Source organism: Pavona decussata, unplaced genomic scaffold (assembly GCF_977016875.1).
Source record: "Pavona decussata unplaced genomic scaffold, jaPavDecu1.1 SCAFFOLD_37, whole genome shotgun sequence".
Lineage (NCBI taxonomy): Eukaryota > Metazoa > Cnidaria > Anthozoa > Scleractinia > Agariciidae > Pavona > Pavona decussata.
In genome coordinates, this window is record NW_028145459.1 from 828679 (window position 1) to 847529 (window position 18851).

At 37.8% G+C, this 18851-nt stretch overlaps 1 protein-coding gene across 1 annotated transcript; it reads right to left on the reverse strand.

Moving 5' to 3' along the window:
- Positions 1-1150: 1150 nt before the first annotated feature.
- On the reverse strand, positions 1151-18568 carry LOC146483897 (coagulation factor IX-like). Its single transcript, XM_085105233.1, has 10 exons — positions 18373-18568; positions 18129-18223; positions 16136-16306; positions 15620-15805; positions 14809-14985; positions 14375-14551; positions 13738-13923; positions 12901-13020; positions 4500-4626; positions 1151-1846 (listed from the first exon to the last, which is right to left on the reverse strand). Exons 2-10 carry the CDS (start codon positions 18190-18192, stop codon positions 1216-1218), a joined length of 1839 nt encoding a protein of 612 aa, XP_084961359.1. The 5' UTR covers positions 18193-18223; positions 18373-18568; the 3' UTR covers positions 1151-1215.
- Between the last annotated feature and the right edge of the window lie 283 nt (positions 18569-18851).

Sequence of the window (18851 nt, forward strand, 5' to 3'; positions counted from 1 at the left end):
TTGAGATGTTGTCTCCTGTCAAAACTTTATTGAGTTTTGTTGAATTGGAAGTAAACAATCAGCCTTGGTCTGCTTAGTTTGGTTAGTTGAACAAGGACGAAGAAGATTGAGTGGTTACTCAGAGGTGACATAGACCAGTTTTGCTTGGAACAGCTAATCTAACTGTAGTTGATGGACAAAATGATAGCGTTATTTTAATTATTAAGTTCATTTTAATCACAGTAGTGAGTAATGCCTTCGTTTTTATGCCGAATAAAGATATTCCTCTTCCAGCTAAAATTGTTCACATTAGTTCTTGTACTTTGAATGAAGACTTTCAGTTAAATGGAACTCTGAAAACTCTAAGGCGATGTATATTTGCAATCTGCTAAGTAGTTCGGTGAAGCTATCGTAAACTTCAGGAAAACTTGAGTAAAACTTGTCTTAAAACAAATTTCCCTCGGACCATATATGATCATGCAACTGAAATAATGTAATGGAATATTTTCAAAGACATTACTTGTTAATCTGTTGAATGGCAGCTGCGATGTTTTGTAACCTCATCGAGGCATCACTCTAGCTTCTTCTTGTAGAATTCATTGGTGTATTTTACTCGTCTACAAGAAACTTGGTTAATGTAACCAGTCATAACGGTTTTCCTAGTAAAGGTCGATTATTCATAGATGACACGAGACAATCGTTAAAAAAAGACATTCGGGTAGTCTTCATTGCTATTGTCCAACAATAGCAAAGACGCATATACTTCTCATTATTATTGAGCACATTTTAACTCTAACTAAAAATGGTCACGGTGCACCGAATATTCGTTGTCCGAAGTCAACAGATATCCTGCGTTATTATTTAACACATTGTATCACTGCCCAAATATGGTCATTGTACACTGGAATATTCGTCGTCCGTAGTCAACAGGTATCCTGTTATATATTTAATTTCGTGTGTCGGGGGAAAGATAGTCTTCAGCTTTTCTGCAATAAAACTGTGCTTTGTTATCAATGTGTTGAATAATAACACAATTTGCATGCGTGCTCTATCTGATAATTGATAATTAATCGTAATAAACATTTAAACATGGAATCCTGGCCTTATAAACATTTAAAATGCCAGGACCTAAAATGTTCTTACACTTCAGTTCATTACGTTAAAAGCTTCTGAACCCTAAGTTAAAAAGTTTTCAAGATGTATTTCATTAAACGCACGTAAATTAGAAGAAAAGATTTAATCTTTTCTTTTCTCGTGTTTTGTTTGTTGATTAATCCAGTCTATATAAGGAGCAAGTTTGGTGTAAAATGTATAACGACCATAAATTCCGCACCCCTCTCCCCAGCTAACTAATCCTAATGCAACCCATTTCATCGCACCGCCTTGCAACATATTCACGACAAACGGACCCCCACTATCGCCTCTACATATACCAACGCCCGGCTTATCGCTTCCAGCGCAGAAGTTTATAGATTCGTTAAAGCGGTAGTCTGTAGAGTTCCGGCAGCGTTCCATGTCCTGAATTTGAAACTGCGCGGATAGTAATTCCAGAGAAGAGGATTTCTCAGGGTCCGGTGTATCCAACTCTCCTGGGTTAAGTATTTGCGTTGCACCCCAGCCCGCTACGTGTCCTCTTCTTCCAGAAATGACGCTATCCTGATATGTCGAACCATTTTTCTGCTCTGGAAGACATACTTTTCGAACATATTTTCCAAGAGTCACTTTGGTGGACAACTTGACCAATGCAATGTCGTTGTCCTTGAAGTCGTCATGGTAATGAGGGTGCATTATTATTTTAATCACGAAGAAGGTATGTTGGGACCCTTCCGTTCTGTTGCGATGGCTGTCGCCAATTGCTACCCCATATCTGAAGAATACGAACAAGAGAAATGCGACAAATTTATCTAGATGGAAAGAAGTTTTAAAAGAATTATATTCAAAACATAATTTTGACTACTCAAATAAAAAGCAAAAAATATTCTCAAAGAGAGGGTTTGCCTTGTTTGAGGAAGGAAGTGGGGGGGGGGGGGGGACAGGGGGGCGGGAGCCCGGGAGAATAGGGGGCGGGAGGGGCACGGGAGACGGGAGAGGAAAGGGCGGGAGGCGGGAGTTCTAAGGGGACGGGGAGAGGGAGAGCAATACAAAACGGTGAATTTCTTTACTTATTAATGCATTAGAATACTATCAAAAAAAAAGAACCCAACAATGTTTTACAATGTTATTTGTCCTCCATTTAGCGTCCTCCGAGGCTTTACACAATATTTTATATCCCAGGGCACACAAAAATTCGTGCTCAGGCGAAAAACAGGGTTACTTCCGGTGCAATTGCAAACCCTTTCATGGTGTTACGTCATAGCTCATGAAATATCAAGCGTGGCATGTGAACTCATGTGTGAGTGCCGCGCAAGTTGTTAGAAGTCTCAGTCAAAAGAGGTGAGCAAGGCGAGCAAGTACGCGTCTTCTAAATTTAGTATCAGAGATATAAAAAAAAATCCAATGTCGTCAAAGACCATTTTAGTAGTTCTTAGTATTTTTCAGTACGGTAGTGAGAAATCGGGGGCATGGACGACCCTCTTGGGAGTTAGCTCCCAATGACCGTCAATCGGACCGTACTAAAGATTTAGCTGCATGGTGTATGGGAATTGCGAACGGAATGCTGTTTCAATGAGCACGTGGAGAGTGCGGAGTGGTTCGTTTCACGACGCCGTTTTTCGTTTTGGACAAGGCAAAATCTATTCCTATCACAATAGGGAGCCAAACAGCATGGGAAGCAATCAGGAACGACTTTATAGAAAAGAGGAGTAGGATTAGGAGTAGGAGGAGATCAGTGCAGCCTCCTCGGCACATTGATGAAGACTTCTTTTTGATGAACAGTTTGACCGGCCTAATTTCGGACGCTTTTTTGCATTTAATGCAGTAATTCTTTCCTCAGAGCAGTAGCAACGAGCTTAGAATTCACCACCAGTACCGGGCACCAGTAACCCAGAGGTTTAAACCTTGGATTGAAAGTAGGTCCTAAAGTTTTATTTTTACCTTTTCCCGAACTAAAAGCAATTTTTTTACGCAGTTTTAGGGAGGAACGATATCGAGAAAGATATCAAGAATATAATTAGTGTATCAAGTAAATGCGATGGATCCGCAATACGGCGCCAAGAATTAGGCAGACGTACTGAACTCTAACTGGGGCGTTTGGCTGCCAGCTCGCCGTGTACCTATTTGAATTACATGATCCCAACAAATGAATAATTAAGGAAAGCAACAACTATTACACTGCACGATGGACTAAGACTGTTGACCCTGAAAGAATGCCGGGTTAAACTGTCAAACAAGACGAACATGTTAGTCAAAAATTAAATACATGCAAACAGCGGCTATAAACATAATAAACTTGCGCATTTTAACTTGACGTAGCTTATGAAACATCAAGTTACATAAAATGGGCAAGTTTATTATGTCTATCACCGATGTTTGTATTTTGTTTCTGATCAAGCTACGATGGCTCAAGAGCGAAAGTCTTTACGTTAGTCAAAACTTCATTAACTCAGAGTACGAAACCTATCAATAATGTTAACGTTAATCAAAATAAATATAGTAAAAAAATGAATAATGAACGGCCTACGAATGGTACGTCTTGGTACAGGTTTATGACTAATACGGGTTTCTAAGCCTTCTAATTTACTCGGGGACGGGAGAAACGCGAAAAAGGGCGGGAGGCGGGAGGCAAAGGTACGGGAGGCGGGAGGTTCTGACCCCCCTGTCCCCCCCCCCCCCCCCCACAAGGAAATACTCCTGAATACGTAATCCAATTAACTTTTCGGTACACAACTTTATAATTCAAAAAGAGAAGAAATTGGTAGCCGTGTTTCAAAGCGCTTCCCAAACTTGCCATACCCTTTGAGCATCTCTATGATAAAAAAAGAAGACAAATTAAAGACCTTACTAGGGTCTGGTTCTCCTGTTAGCCGGAAGGGGATATCCCACGTTGGTATAAATGCGCAATAAAAAGAGCTAGCGTAGCCTGGGTATCGGAGAGTGAGATGACGCAGAGCCAACAGTGGTGGTTATAAACCGTTGGTAGAGCTTCCAAGGCTAGCTAACTCTAATTTGCCAGCGAATAGACAGGGTACCGGTAGCAATGTAAAAGAAAAGGTATCAAGTGATAATTGGGATCAGATGAAAAGAAAGCACACTGCACAAGTACAACAACAGCAACAACAAAAACATCAACAAAACAAGGAAGAAAGCGGCGTACATTTTAGGGATCATAATTCCTTTTTTAATTTTTTAATTTTGGTGCAGCTAAGAGTTTCAACAGCGTACCTGGTATAGAGCTGCTAAAATCTTCTTATAACTGTTTGACAGAGACAGTTTGCTCCTCGTGGTGATTAAAATAAATTCAAGCCAAGCCCGCCGAAATATAGTCTTGAATTGTTTTTAAGGTTTTTCTTTCTACATTTTGGACAATAAAACCTCCATAATTTAACAAAAACTCCACAGAGCTCGAGAAAACAAAAACTTACATGTTTGGTGGAGAAATAAGAGGACTCCTGACGTTATCATCTGGGTGTGTGTACATGAAGCAATGTGCGGCTGTGACTATCCACTGCCTATCAATTAGTGCTCCTCCACAGATGAACATCTTTTTACCTGAGTGTAAATAATAATAATAATAATAATAATAATAATAATAATAATAATAATAATAATGATAATGATAATGATAATGATAATGATAATGATAATGATAATGATAATGATAATGATAATGATAATGATAATGATAATGATAATGATAATGATAATGATAATGATAATGATAATGATAATGATAATGATAATGATGATGTTCCTCCGTCATTTCCTTACTGTCATTTCCTTACTTTTCGTCATTTCCTTACAAGAAAATTGTCATTTCCTTACAGTAAGGAAATGACAGTGTCATTTCCTTACAAGAAAATTGTCATTTCCTTACAGTAAGGAGATGACAATGTCCTTTCCTTACAAAAAAGTGTCATTTCCTTACCTCAATTTTGTCATTTCCTTACAAGTAAGGAAATGACAATTTCATTTCCTTACCAGAAATTGCATTCTCCTTACATTGTCATTCCCTTACAGGAACATTTTTTCTTTTTGATGGCGAATCATTAATAAAGACACTAGTAGCAAAGACTTACCTGTTTGTAGTAATTTCTGACTAACATTATCTTCATTCAGTGCTTTTTGTTAAAATTATGGCCCGTTTCAAATCAACGATTGGTCAGCCTTCATCCAGTTAGACGCCTTTATTTACAATAGGTTTTCTCGTTCAGTTTTGGCAAAAGTAAGAACTGATATCATGATAGGTCCTGGCAATAAATATCGAGTAATAGTTTAATACGTTGTATGTTTATTATATTTTACACAATATAACTAAATAATAATTGCAAAGCTGTGCTTAAATGGAATCAACAAATTAAAGTTAAAACTACTCCGGTATACAAACATGATAGTTAAGTGGCTTTTTCCGCGCATTCAATTAATTGTTATAAGGGCAATCTGAGGTGGATACTTTTCCTTGTCCTCCAAAAGAATGAAATAATTTAGTAAAGCCAAGATAAGCCAATGAAACGTAATGCAAGTACGCTACTGCGGGCATTGGCAGTTGGAACAGAACACTCGCGCAGTGGAAAACCTTGCAAGATTGGATACATAAGTTTCTATACCCCAGTTCTCAGTGAAGGGTTTTGTTTTACTGAAACTGATAATAATAAATTTGGTAAAAAAAAAAGAGCGACAAAGACGGCAATGTTGGTACGGAAACAGAATCTGCCGACTGTTCTGAGAATTAGGAATCTAAGTCAAAGAGTTCCGAAGACGACCCTGAATACGACCCTGCTCAGGAAACGTTTTTCGAAAAGGATCAAATAGACGTAGACAACATGTCAACATTCGGTTCAGATTCTGAGGGCGTTGAAGAAGAAGCAGCAAGCCGTAAAAGCGATGCTAAATGGGAGGACTAGCTATTACCAACAAGCCGAAATGCACCACAGTCTTCGAGGGAAATCCCTTGGCCAGTTCTATAGGTTCCAGCGTCATATTGTGGGTGGGGACACACCTGTCGCACAAGCACTTAACAACACGAGACACGTCCATATTATACTCCAAGAGCTGGACTCACATGGAACAGGTTTGGATTGTCTAGCGCGGGACAAGTCCTTTGACATTTGGGACAAGTGGACCAGTCCAAGACTACGAAAAAAAACCCTCAAAGGAACCACCATCAGGCTCTAATTCCGTTCCTAGGAGAGCTTTTCCAAGTGGGTCAAGGAATATAAGAATCCAATCGAAGACAAAGGCGAGCAAAAAGATAGTAAAATGACGAATAAGGGGCTACTTTTTTTGTCGCTGGTCCCTTGGGAGGCCTACATGTCTCAGAGGACGTTTTCGCACTCACTAATTCCATTGGAAGCTTTAAAAAAAATATTTTTCTTGCGTCACGAAATCGACATTTTTCCAAAGGGTAGGACCAGGGTTTTTGGTAAAAAATAACCAATTTTTAAGTCGGCATTTTTCACTTGTTTATGTTCCTAGGGATCTCGGTATATCATAAAATTCCCTTGGGAATCATTTTTAAGTGCAAATAACGCCCTGAAAAATACTTTTCTGTTTAACTCTCATCCTGACTTTATCTATTGAGGGCTATTTCTTTGTCCTTGGTCCCTTGGGAAGCCTAAAACGTGTCTCAGGGGACGTCGTTTTCGGGCACACACGATTGGAAGCCTTTAAAAGAATATTTCTATTGAGTCCAAAAATCCCCTTTTTATTTTCCAAGGGGTAGGTTCAGGGGTTTTTGGTCAAAAATAAGCCAGTTTTGAAGTTTGATCATTTCTGTGAAGTTTGAACTTTGTTAAAACAAAGAAGCATCTTTTTTTGCAAAGGTATTCTTACCCGTTGAAAAGATGTCAGTTTCATTTAGATTTCATGTCTCCATCTTTAGGTCTAAGGGATTTTTTTATGTTTGCACCTTTAAGTGTACACCATTATTCTCGCTAAATGCAATTTTTGTTAAAACACATAGGGACGAGCCCCAGTACTCAAAACTGGCATCCTACTATGGTTTCTAGTCTAGGCACCTGTTAACCCTTTCTAGGCCGGGGGGGGGGGGGGGGGGGATTCTGCCCGCTTTGACTTTGAACCTTTATAACCTTTTTAACTTTTTTAATATGCAAGCAAACACCACCAAACGTAGGAACTATTTTGGAAACTTGCCTGGGAACAAATTAGTATGGTCGGTAAATGATCTTGACATTTGACGTTGCCATGGTAACCGAATTTTCACAATTTTTACAAAATTCTAGCTCCGCAATTGCTTAGAAGGATTATTTTTCAGAGAGGCATAGTAATTACGATTACATCATTCCAATATATATCAAAAAACAGGACTTTTCAAAAAAAGTAAAATCTTCCTAACCATGATATTCTGAAAACTGTCATTTCCTTACCTAAATTGAGACCAATTTCTTCTGTGAAAAAATCAGAAATTAAAAAGAGGCCACGACATTGAGGCAAAGCTTGCGTCTCCTTCCGTGAATACTTATTATGGATGTCAACTCAAACTTCTCTTTCACAGGGCAAAGATATCAACCAACACAGGAATTGTCATTTCCTTACATTTTTTACAGAAAACACAGTTACCTTTCCTTCGCTGTGAAGCCATTCCTTTGCGACAAATGCTAGATTTCTTTGCATGGCCTTAAGTTGTGTATGTCTGGCTTTCAGCACCTACTATGGTGAATTTATATGATTCAAATCCAGCACAGTGGAGGGATTTGTACTTGTGAGTTATTTTTGGTTGAAAATTTAACACCTTGAGTGCTCTGCAATGCGAGAGGATTGCACAAATGACAATTAAGTCTTATGTGTCAACGAATGTAGTATTAATAGGCAAGAATAAGTCTTACATTTATAGGTAGGTCCGAGTAGTTAAGTGCTCAATACGAAAAAGATACACGAATGTAAAGTTCCTTGAATTTAGAATAAAATTGTCATTTCCTTACCTTTAAAAACAAGAAAAAAATTGTCAAAAATTTGTTTAACGTCCTAAAGTGCTTATTTCTTGGCTGACCTTTTCATTCGTCCTAACCTTTCTTGGAAACAAACGAGACTTGTTTATCATCCAATCTGAGGTTCATTCTGAAGAAGGAAACGATATTCTAGAAACTGTCATTTCCTTACATATTGAACATTTGGTCTTAAAACTTTCATTACTGCTATAATACTTGTGCCATTTACATGTTAACTTCACGAAATGTAGCACACATTGATAGCTATAATGTCACAAACGACCAGGCATTATCATCTATTTTTAGCCCATCTAGAGACATTTAACTCAAAAATGGCAATTCCATCTTGAGGTTGACTTCGAAACCTGTACTAGACATTATACTTGCACTAGATTTTTTTTTCGTCAAAAGGTCGCTTTTCTGAAACATGGATGATAACGTGGGGAATACAAATGAAGCTATGGGGAATGACTTTATCATCTGTTAAGCAAATTTGCAAAGTTTTAGCAATTTTTCTTCCTAGATTCCCCAATTTTCGTCATTTCCTTACTTTTTGGAAACTTCAATACGCCTTTTCTCGGTGGCAAATAAGGCAACATTGAGGTTCTTTTAACACAGATAACAATGGCACCAGAAATTTGCTTTGTGAAAAAATTAGGGGTTTCCCATGTAAAATGCACATTTTACAAGCGATTTTATGATTATCATGAGAAAGGTAAGGACATGACTTTTCAGGAACATGATAATGATAATGATAATGATAATGATAATGATAATGATAATGATAATGATAATGATAATGTTCCTCCGTCATTTCCTTACTGTCATTTCCTTACTTTTTGTCATTTCCTTACAAAAAAGTGTCATTTCCTTACAGTAAGAAAATGACAATGTCATTTCCATACAAAAAAATTGTCATTTCCTTACAGTAAGGAAATGGCAATGTCATTTCCTTACAAAAAGTGTCATTTCCTTACCACAATTTTGTCATTTCCTTACAAGTAAGGAAATGACAATGTAATGTCCCTACCACAAATTGCATTTTCCTTACATTGTCATTTTCTTACAGGAACATTTTCTGTTCTTTATGGGGAATCATTAACAAAGACACTACTTTCGACGACTTACCTGTTTGCAGTAATTTATGACTAAAATTGTCTTCATTCAGTGCTTTTTGTTAAAATTATGGCCCGTCTCAAATCAACGATTGGTCAGCCTTCATCCAGTTAGATGCCTTTATTTACAATAGGTTTTTTCGTTCATTTTTTGGCAAAAGTAAGAACTGATATCATTATAGGCCCTGGCAATAAATATAGACTAATAGTAAAATACGTTGAATGTGATTATATTTTACACAATACAACTAAATAATAATTGCAAAGCTGTGCTTAAATGAAATCAACAAATTAAAGTTAAAACTACTCCGGTATACGAACATGATAGTTAAATGGCTTTTTCCGCGCATTTAAATAATTGTTATAAAGGGCAATCTGAGGTGAATACTTACTTGTCCTCCAAAAGAATGAAATAATTTAGTGAAGCCACGATGAGCCAATAAAACGTAATGCAAGCACGCTACTGGGGGCATTGCATATTGGCACTGTCGCTGTTGGAACCGAACACTCGGGCAGTTGAAAACCTTGCAAGATTGGATACATAAGTTTCTATACCCCAGTTCTCATTGAAGGGTTTTGTTTTACTGAAACTGATAATAATAAATTTGGTAAAAAGAGAAAGGCAGAGAGGTTGCAAACTGATGTTACTGCGCTTACCAAAGAAAAGAAAGAAAAAGAGCGACAAAGACAGCAATTTTGGTACGGAAACAGAATCTACCGACTGTTCTGAGAATTAGGAATCTGAGTCAAAGAGTTCCGAAGACGACCCTGAATACGACCCTGCTCAGGAAGCGTTTTTCGAAAAGGGTCAAAAAGACGTAGACGACATGTCAACATTCGGCTCAGATTCTGAGGGCGTTGAAGAAGTAGTAACAAGCCGAGAAAGCGACGCTAAATGGAATGACTAGCTATTACCAACAAGCTGAAATGCACCACAGTCTTCGAGAGAAATCCCTTGGCCAGTTCGAATTTTATAGGTTCCAGCGTCATATTGTGGGTGGGGACACACCTGTCGCACAAGCACTTAACAACGCGATGCACGTCCATATTATACTCCGAGAGTTGGACTCACATGGAACAGGTTTGGATTGTCTAGCGCGGGACAAGTCCTTTGACATTTGGGACAAATGAGCCAGACCAAGACTAAGAAAAAAAAAACCTCAAAGGAACTACCATCAGGCTCTACTTCCGTTCCTTGGAGAGCTTTTCGAAGTGGGTCAAGGAATGTAAGAATCCAATCGAAGACCAAGACGAGCAAGAAGATAGCAAACTGACGGAGAATGGGCTACTTTTTTGTCGCTGGTCCCTTGGGAGGCCTAAAACATTCTCAGGGGACGTTTTCGGACACACTGATTCCATTGGAAGCTTTTAAAAGAATATTTTTCTTGCGTCCAAAAGGAATATTCCTATTGAGTCCAAAAAATTGACTTTTTTCCAAGGGGTAGGTTCAGGGGTTTTTGGTCAAAAATGAGCCAACTTTGAAGTTTGATCATTTCTGTGAAGTTTGAACTTTGTGATATGAAAAAGCTTTTTTCCCTGCAAATGTACTCTTACCCGTTGAATAGATGTCAGTTTCATTTAGCTTTCATGTCTCCATCTTTAGGTCAAAGGGATTTTCTTATGTTTGTGTTATGTGTACACCATTGTTCTCATTAAAAGGCATTTTTGTTAAAACACATAGGGGCGAGCCCCAGTACTCAAAACTGGCATCCTACTGTGGTTTCTATTCTAGGCACCTGTTAACCCTTTCTAGACCGAAGGGGGGAGGGGGATTCTGCCCGCTTTGACTTTGAACCTTTATAACCTTTTTAACTTTTAATATGCAAGCAAACACCACCAAACTCAGTAACTATTTTTAAAACTTCCCTGGGAACAAATAAGTATGGTCGGTGAATGATCTTGACATTTGACGTTGCCATGGTAACCAAATTTTCACAATTTTTACAAAATTCTAGCTCCGCAATTGCTCTGAAGGATTTTTTTTCAGAGGAGCATTGTAATTACGTTTATATCATTCCAGTAAACATAAAAAAAAAACAGGACTTTTCAAAAAAAGTAAAATCTTCCTGCCCGTGATATTCTGAAAACTGTCATTTCCTTACCTAAATTGAGACCAATTTCTTTCGTAAAAAGATCAGAAATTAAAAAGAAGCCACGACATTGAGGCAAAGCTTGCTTCTCCTTCTGTGAATACTTATTATGGATGTCAACTCAAAGTTTTCTTTCACAGGGCAAAGATATCAACCAACACAGTAATTGTCATTTCCTTACAATTTTTACAGAAAACACTGTTACCTTTCCCTCGTTGTGAAGCCATTCATTTGTGACAAATGCTCGATTTCTTTGCATGGCCTTTAGTTGTGTATGTCTGGCTTTCAGCACCTACTATGGTGAATTTATATGATTTAAATCCAGCACGGTGGAGGGATTTGTACTTGTGAGTTATTTTTGGTTGAAAATTGAACACCTATAGTGCTTTGCAATACGAGAGGATTGCACTAATGACAATTAAGTCTTATGTGTCAGCGAATGTAGTATTAATAGGCAAGAACAAGTCTTACATTTATAGGTAGGTCCGAGTAGTTGAGTGCTTAATAAAAAAAAGATACACGAATGTAAAGTTCCTTGAATTTAGAATAAAATTGTCATTTCCTTACCTTTAAAAACAAGAAAAAAATTGTCAAAAATTTGTAAAACGTTCGAAAGTGCTTATTTCTTAGCTGGCACTTTCATTCGTCCTAACCTTTCTAGAAAACAAGCGGGACTTGTTTATCACCCAATCTGCGGTTCATTTTGAAGAAGAAAACGATATTCTAGAAACTGTCATTTCCTTACCTATTAAACATTTGGTCTTAAAACTTTCATTACTTCTATAATACTTGTGCCATTTACATGATAACCTCACGAAATGTTGCATACATTGATAGCTATTATGTCACAAAAGACCAGGCATTATCATCTATTTTTAGCCCTTCTAGAGACATTTAACTTAAAAATGGCAATTCCGTCGTGAGGTTGACTTTGAAACCTGTACTAGACATTATACTTGCACTAAATTTTTTTTTCGTCAAAAGGTCGCTTTTCTGAAACATGGATGATAACGTGGGGAATACAAATGAAGCTGTGGGGAATGACTTTATCATCTATTAGGCAAATTTGCAAAGTTCTAGCAATTTTTCTTCCTAGATTCCCCAATTTTCGTCATTTCCTTACCTTTTGGAAATTTCAATACGCCTTTTCTCGGTGGCAGTTAAGGCAACATTGCTGTTCTTTTAGGACAGATAACATAGGCACTAGAAGTTTGCTTTGTGAAAAAATTAGGGGTTTCCCATTTAAAATGCACATTTTACAAGCGATTTTATGATTATCATGAGAAAGGTAAGGACATGACTTTTCAGAAACATTATAATGATAATGATAATGATAATGATAATGATAATGATAATGATATAATAATAATAGTGTATTCATTAGCATGATAAAAGAAGCTGAATGTACATTTGGTCATATTTGATCAGCTTCGAAAAGAATTGCACATTTCATTTAAAATAGGTTGGTTCCTGGTTGGCGAAATAGGGAAGGAATTAAATGAATAGGAGAACAGATAATTTGTAACAGCCACGACTAAAATGTGACTCAAATGACAGAAATACAGCAGAAATTTTATAGACAAAAGAAGAAAAAAAAATGCGGTGAGTGAGAAAGGGATTGGAAAATATTGTTAAATAATAACTAATGGCATACAAATAAAAATACATATTCACCAGTTCTTCGTTCCAGTCGATAAAGGCCAACTTGCCAAGGCCACATCCCATGAACACTTGGGAGCCCACCAACCATTCGAGGGCGGCGTGTTTTACTTCTCACTCCACATTGCGAATAATCTGCAAAAAGAGTGATAAGAACCCTTTGTCAAAGTAGGTCTTGCTTTAATTACTCAGTCCGTGAAGTGGGACCGAGTTTAAAGTCTGCAAGGCGTTTTTCAGTCCACTACAAACCTTTAATTGGATTCCAATGTCAGTTTGCTGTTGGTCACACATTTACGTGATTGAATGATTTTGTGTTTCACTGATATTTCAAATTTACTGGCCCAATTTAAACGTTTTATATTTGAAAGTTCGTTAATTGTAGTATGTAATCCCTAATTTTATGGAATGACTGGCTGAATATCATATTTGATCCCGGAAAAAGTGGAGCGAAAATCAAGTGTGCGCCACGTGACAAAATAATCCACGATTTGTGAAGCATTTTGCAGCGTGTTCCGGGTCATTCGCCGCTGTCCGCCATTTTGAATATTGCGAGGACTACCAACTATCAATAATTCAAAACACATCTTGGGTCTAAAATATTCCTAACTCTAACCCTGACCCTAGACCCCTGGGGACTTACCTCTACCCCTGGAACTTAACGACTCTGGGAAAATGGTTAAACTATTCCTTGTAATGTATTCATTTACCCATGCCTGCCTGCTCTGTTAAAGGAGAAAGTACTGCTAAGTAGTTCCACTTGATAGAGGATGGCTACACTTAAAACGTTACGTTAACCAAACTGCATCATGATCTGTTCCATTCAAAGACTTAACGTTGGAAATACCATTTTACCTTTCACTTGAGAGGGGAGCAGACATTGAGGTTTCTTATTGCTCCAGTTCCCATCATGACAAGTGATCTTTTTTGGTCCTCTCATCTTGTGAGATTTAGGGCAGCGGAAACTCACTGATTTGCCATGTTTGAAGTTATCACCGATCCGTTTTCCATCTCTTGGTATTCCTGGATTATTGCAAGGGGCTAAAATAATAATAATAATAATAATAATAATAATAATAATAATAATAATAATAATAATAATAGAGGATATTACACGGCAAGTGAAGATGTGGATTAAATTTTCGAGTGGTTTTTTTATAATAATAATAATAATAATAACAATAATAATAATAATAATAATAATAATAATAATAATAATAATAATAATAATAATAATAATAAATAAAATAAAAAATTCTTTTAAGTCGAGAGATATTTTTGTAAAACTTTCTCTATGCAATGATGTAGTGCGAGCACGCTCTACATAACAACATGTGAACAGGTTCCCAAGTGGGGTATGAGGCGAAGAGAGTTCGGTCTGCGGGGCTTTTCGTCCTATATCCTACTTGAAAGCCTGTTCATCGGTTAATACCACAAGTGTAACTTATGACATGCACCCACTTAACAAACTATGAAAAGTTTACGAAGATACCTTTACAAATCACTGGCTTGCCACTCCATTCACCATTAGCCCAACAAAACCTTCTTTTGCTCCCAGTAAAAGAATAACGTTTTGTACACATAAACTCAGCCCTGCCCCCGAATGTAGTCTTGGTTTCCATGGTTTTCTTTCCGTGGAGGGGGTCTGGCAGATTACCACAGTCAACAACTAAAATCGAATCAAAATTCAAGAATTAGAGCGAAAAATTTTAACCATCAAAAACTATTTACATGGCTCTATTTCTTTAAGAGACAAAATCTAAAGGCACTCTTCTTCAAATGACAACCGCTCCACGATGTACTTTAAGGGTCTTTAAGAGTGCACTCCGTCCTTGAATGGTTTTACTGCAGATTGTAAGCGTAAGCACAGTCATCCCAGTTGAATTGGTTTTATTATTCTATTTAATTCTATTGTTTTATTATTACCTTTGCATACCGGCACTGGTCTGCTCCACGTTCTATTTCTCAAGCACTGTAACATCATACTACCATGAATGGTGAAACCCTTATCACATATGTACCATACTTTTTTGCCCACAGAAAAGTCATTTCCAATTCTTTCTCCATGCTTTGGGGTTTCTGGTCTGCTACATTCCTTTGATGCTAAGACAAATTAAAAAAATATATATCGTTACCAGAAGCATTGCTTGCTAGGTTGCGTTTTCTAAACACACCACGGCACTTTGGTGTAAATTCTTATGTAAGGAAACGTCTGCCAACAAAATGCGCACAGATAAACAGAGGTGCACAGCATAGCGAAGCTTTAATATCAAGCTACAACTGTTAGGAAATGAATGAGTGGATGGGCGAACGAACGAACGAATTAGTGAATAAACGAACGAACGAATGAACGAAAGAAAGAATAAATGAATTAATGAATTAATGAATTACTGAATTAATGAATTAATGAATTAATGAATAAATGAACGAACGAACGAATGAACGAACGAACGAACGGACGGACGGACGGACGAATGAATGAATGAATGAATGAATGAATGAATGAATGAATGAGTGAGTGAGTGAATGAGTGAATGAATGAATGAATGAATGAATGAATGAATGAATGAATGAATGAGTGAGTGAGTGAGTGAGTGAGTGAGTGAGTGAGTGAGTGAATGAATGAATGAATGAATGAATGAATGAATGAATGAATGAATGAATGAATGAATGAATGAATGAATGAATGAATGAATGAATGAATGAATGAATGAATGAATGAATGAATGTAACTTACGAACACAGGAAAATTTGATTTTGGTCCACTGTTGTCCAAGGCAATAAATAAACATCAGTCCTACCAAGTGATATCCTGGCTTACATTTGTAGAATGTCCTCGAACCTTTAGCATATTTGTATTTGGGCATTGAAGCATGGGAGATAACAGCATTGACTGGGAGGGGTGGAGGCGGGCACACTGGAACTAAATAAGAAATAACAAAGTACTATAAAATTAATTCAGTGTTTGAAAAACTGATTTGACGCCACTTTATCCAGGTAGGCTATCTCAATTCACTTATTTTTAAGATCATGATAGCCTCTCTACGTCATCTGCCAATCATTCGTATCGTCAACAATAATGATAATACAGGAATAAAATCTCGTTTTTAATTGTACATCCGCTATTTTTTTTGTAATAGGCTCCTGGACATAAGGAACAATTTATCAGCTGTTCTTAAATTGTGTACTCAGTTTGATCCCCCTAGTTGCTCATTACATGGATGGACATGGTGCCGGTATGACTGAAACTTACCGCATTTGATTTTTGCTTTCTTCCATTTACCAGTGGAAAGGCATTTTATTCGTGATGCTCCCATACTGGTGAAGCCTTCTTTGCAAGTGTAATAAGCCGTAGTTGTCCCATTTTTGGTCTCATTCCGCACTTGTCCATCTTTAACCTTTGGTGGCTCACCACAATAATTGCCTGCAAAATACAGAACACTGCAAGTTAAAGTTAGCTCATGTTAACGTTGAATTAAACCATCAGCGCCGGATTGGTACGGTGCGATATATTTTTAGTTTAAAGCAAGAAAGTACGCTGACAATTAAAAGAAAAGCTTTGGTGTGTTTCATATTCAGTACGGATGCTTTGTTTTGTTATTTTCTTTAGTAAATCTTCCAGAATTTCGATAGTTCATCAAACGCTAGAGTTAGTGCAGGTGTTTATGGCTAAGTTGACAGAAACGGTCTTGCGAGAGTTGCAGGTATACCACGAGAATACTGAAGGAGTGTCCGTGCCAGAGGCAAGATGACAGAAATGGTATGCAACATTTTTGTAATGTGATGCGAAGAACGGGGATGCCGAGGTCGTGAGTTGACCGGAACGAGCGTATAGGGTCTAGGTATAGGTAACGATGTAAATTGATGTTGCAGTTGTGACATTTCCAGAGATACCAATAACCATATACCGATGAACATCCGACACTTTAACAAAAGCTCAGTGCCAATTCCTACGAGCATTAAGGTTTTCCACATCGGCCCGTGCCGAGAGTCGGGCATTAGCTTACCATTAGCCTAAAAAACGATAAAATTTGTGTATTACTATAGAGGATATAAAGAAGGACAAAAATGAGATGGCAGATCCCCTGAAGCAATGGTCGGCTGGAGCAATACGGTTGGTCTGAATAAGCTTTAATCAGAAACGAAGAATAAACTTCTTATTTTATTTATTTATTTATTTATTTGCTGTACCGTGGGGCATTTGAACAGCGAGTTTGTCCCCGCCAGGCCATGGGGCATTTACCGGCAAAAAATCCTAACACCCGCGAGAAGGAGGGGACGGGAGGAGGATGATGGTCACAGCTGAAAATGACTGATACATTAGTACCCAAGATTTCAATGTGTGTGACCACGTTTCACTAGTGGTCACGCAATCATTTGGATGACCTGATCTCATCTCCACCACTCCAAGTGTGATATAAGGGGTTGATATTTTGCCAAACACAACAGTAAAGGCGAATGAGTCATACATTATATTGTCTAGCAGTTTTGTGAAGGATACGGCAAGTTTTATTTCAAATGAAAATTGCGATGTACAGTAACTGATGCATAGGTCATTTCCAGCTATGCTCATCCCCCCTCCCCCTCCCCACGAGCCAACCCTTAGTATTTTTTCCAAACAAACCGGCAAATGCCCTACGGCTCGGACAATTAAAAATGCTTTACAACTTTTTTTTACAAGATCAGTCCGTGTAGGAATTCGATCAGATACCTACTTGATGTTTCGTTTAAAATGCCCAACAGAGCTGGCATCCTTTAATTATTGGGGCAGATCATTCTATAAACAGGCCCCACTATAACAAAAACGTAGTTTGAGATAATTCGTATGCGGCTTAGGCAAAGCAAGTCTGCCCTGTGACGTGACTGAATCACGAGGCCGCCAAAATCCCCGTGGGGGAGTAAAACCCGGTCCCCGAGACGGGCAGTGAGGAAAAATTACGCACTTATGCTTATTCCCTGTTGGAATTGACTGGTGTATTTAAAATGCGAAATCATTCGTTCAGCCCCTAGTTCAAGTGCACTTTTCATTGAAAATTAAAAGAATGTTTTGACAATATTTTATAAGTACACTTCTACTATAGTTTGATTAAATATAGTTACAATTTAGGGTACTGTTGGAACGTCATTGTTTTCTACTTTATGTTTTGATTCAGTTGTTGCGTCTGAACTCCCAGTGAGGAGGTAGTATTTCTACATGTTTGTCTTAGTGCTTCAAGTGATCTAATCTATTTGTTAGTGCACCTTACCTCTCACGAGTTGTAGATAAATACACCAAAGAGTCACTGTGCATAACACTCTTATGGCAGCCATGTTTCAAAGACTGTGAAGATGAGATCATGCCCTTTCGCTACAACGGAAGTAAAGAAAGAAAGGGTATGCGAAATTAGACACGGCGAATGTTTGTGTCTCACCGCACCACATGTACAGACGACAGTAAAAATTCAACCTTGTTGAACTGTACCCACACATTTCAAAACAGATTAAAATTACTTTCAAACCTAGTGTTTTGTTTCTCGCAGGGTATCTAGAATGCTTATCAAAAGTGATATGAATTCCCTTCTTTCAGCTTTTTACAGTACTTCGTCGAAACACTCAGGCTTGGGCTGTTCCTGCTGTTCCCAGGACAAATTAAACAAACTCAGGTACTTTGAAGAAAAACAGATCGAAAGAGTAAAGAGCACTAGTGGAAACAAAAATGCAATTGAATACGGTCTTTTCTGGGATAAGAAAGATTATTTAGTGACCTTTCGTGCATGGCCATAACCTTTTACCTTCATTATTGTGAAAAACAACTGGATACTTGATACTTGTAGTCTGAGTAAGGTAATAAGGTTATCATGTATTTTAGTAGTATAGTATATGAGGGTATCGGCACATTTGCCATTTATGAACCAAAATATAGCCATCACAAGCCCATAAATGGCGAAAGTATTGCATCCGCGAAACAAAACTGGTACAGCGCATTTTCA

What these genes read in the sequence shown, in the direction of transcription:
- LOC146483897 (XM_085105233.1), bottom strand. Translation starts at nt 18,192, where the DNA reads ATGGCTGCCATAAGAGTGTTATGCACAGTGACTCTTTGGTGTATTTAT. An exon ending in TTATCTACAACTCGTGAGAG is followed by an intron (nt 16,307 to 18,128) that starts GTAAGGTGCACT and finishes TGTATTTTGCAG; the next exon opens with GCAATTATTGTGGTGAGCCA. An exon ending in GCTCCCCTCTCAAGTGAAAG is followed by an intron (nt 13,021 to 13,737) that starts GTAAAATGGTAT and finishes CTCTTTTTGCAG; the next exon opens with ATTATTCGCAATGTGGAGTG.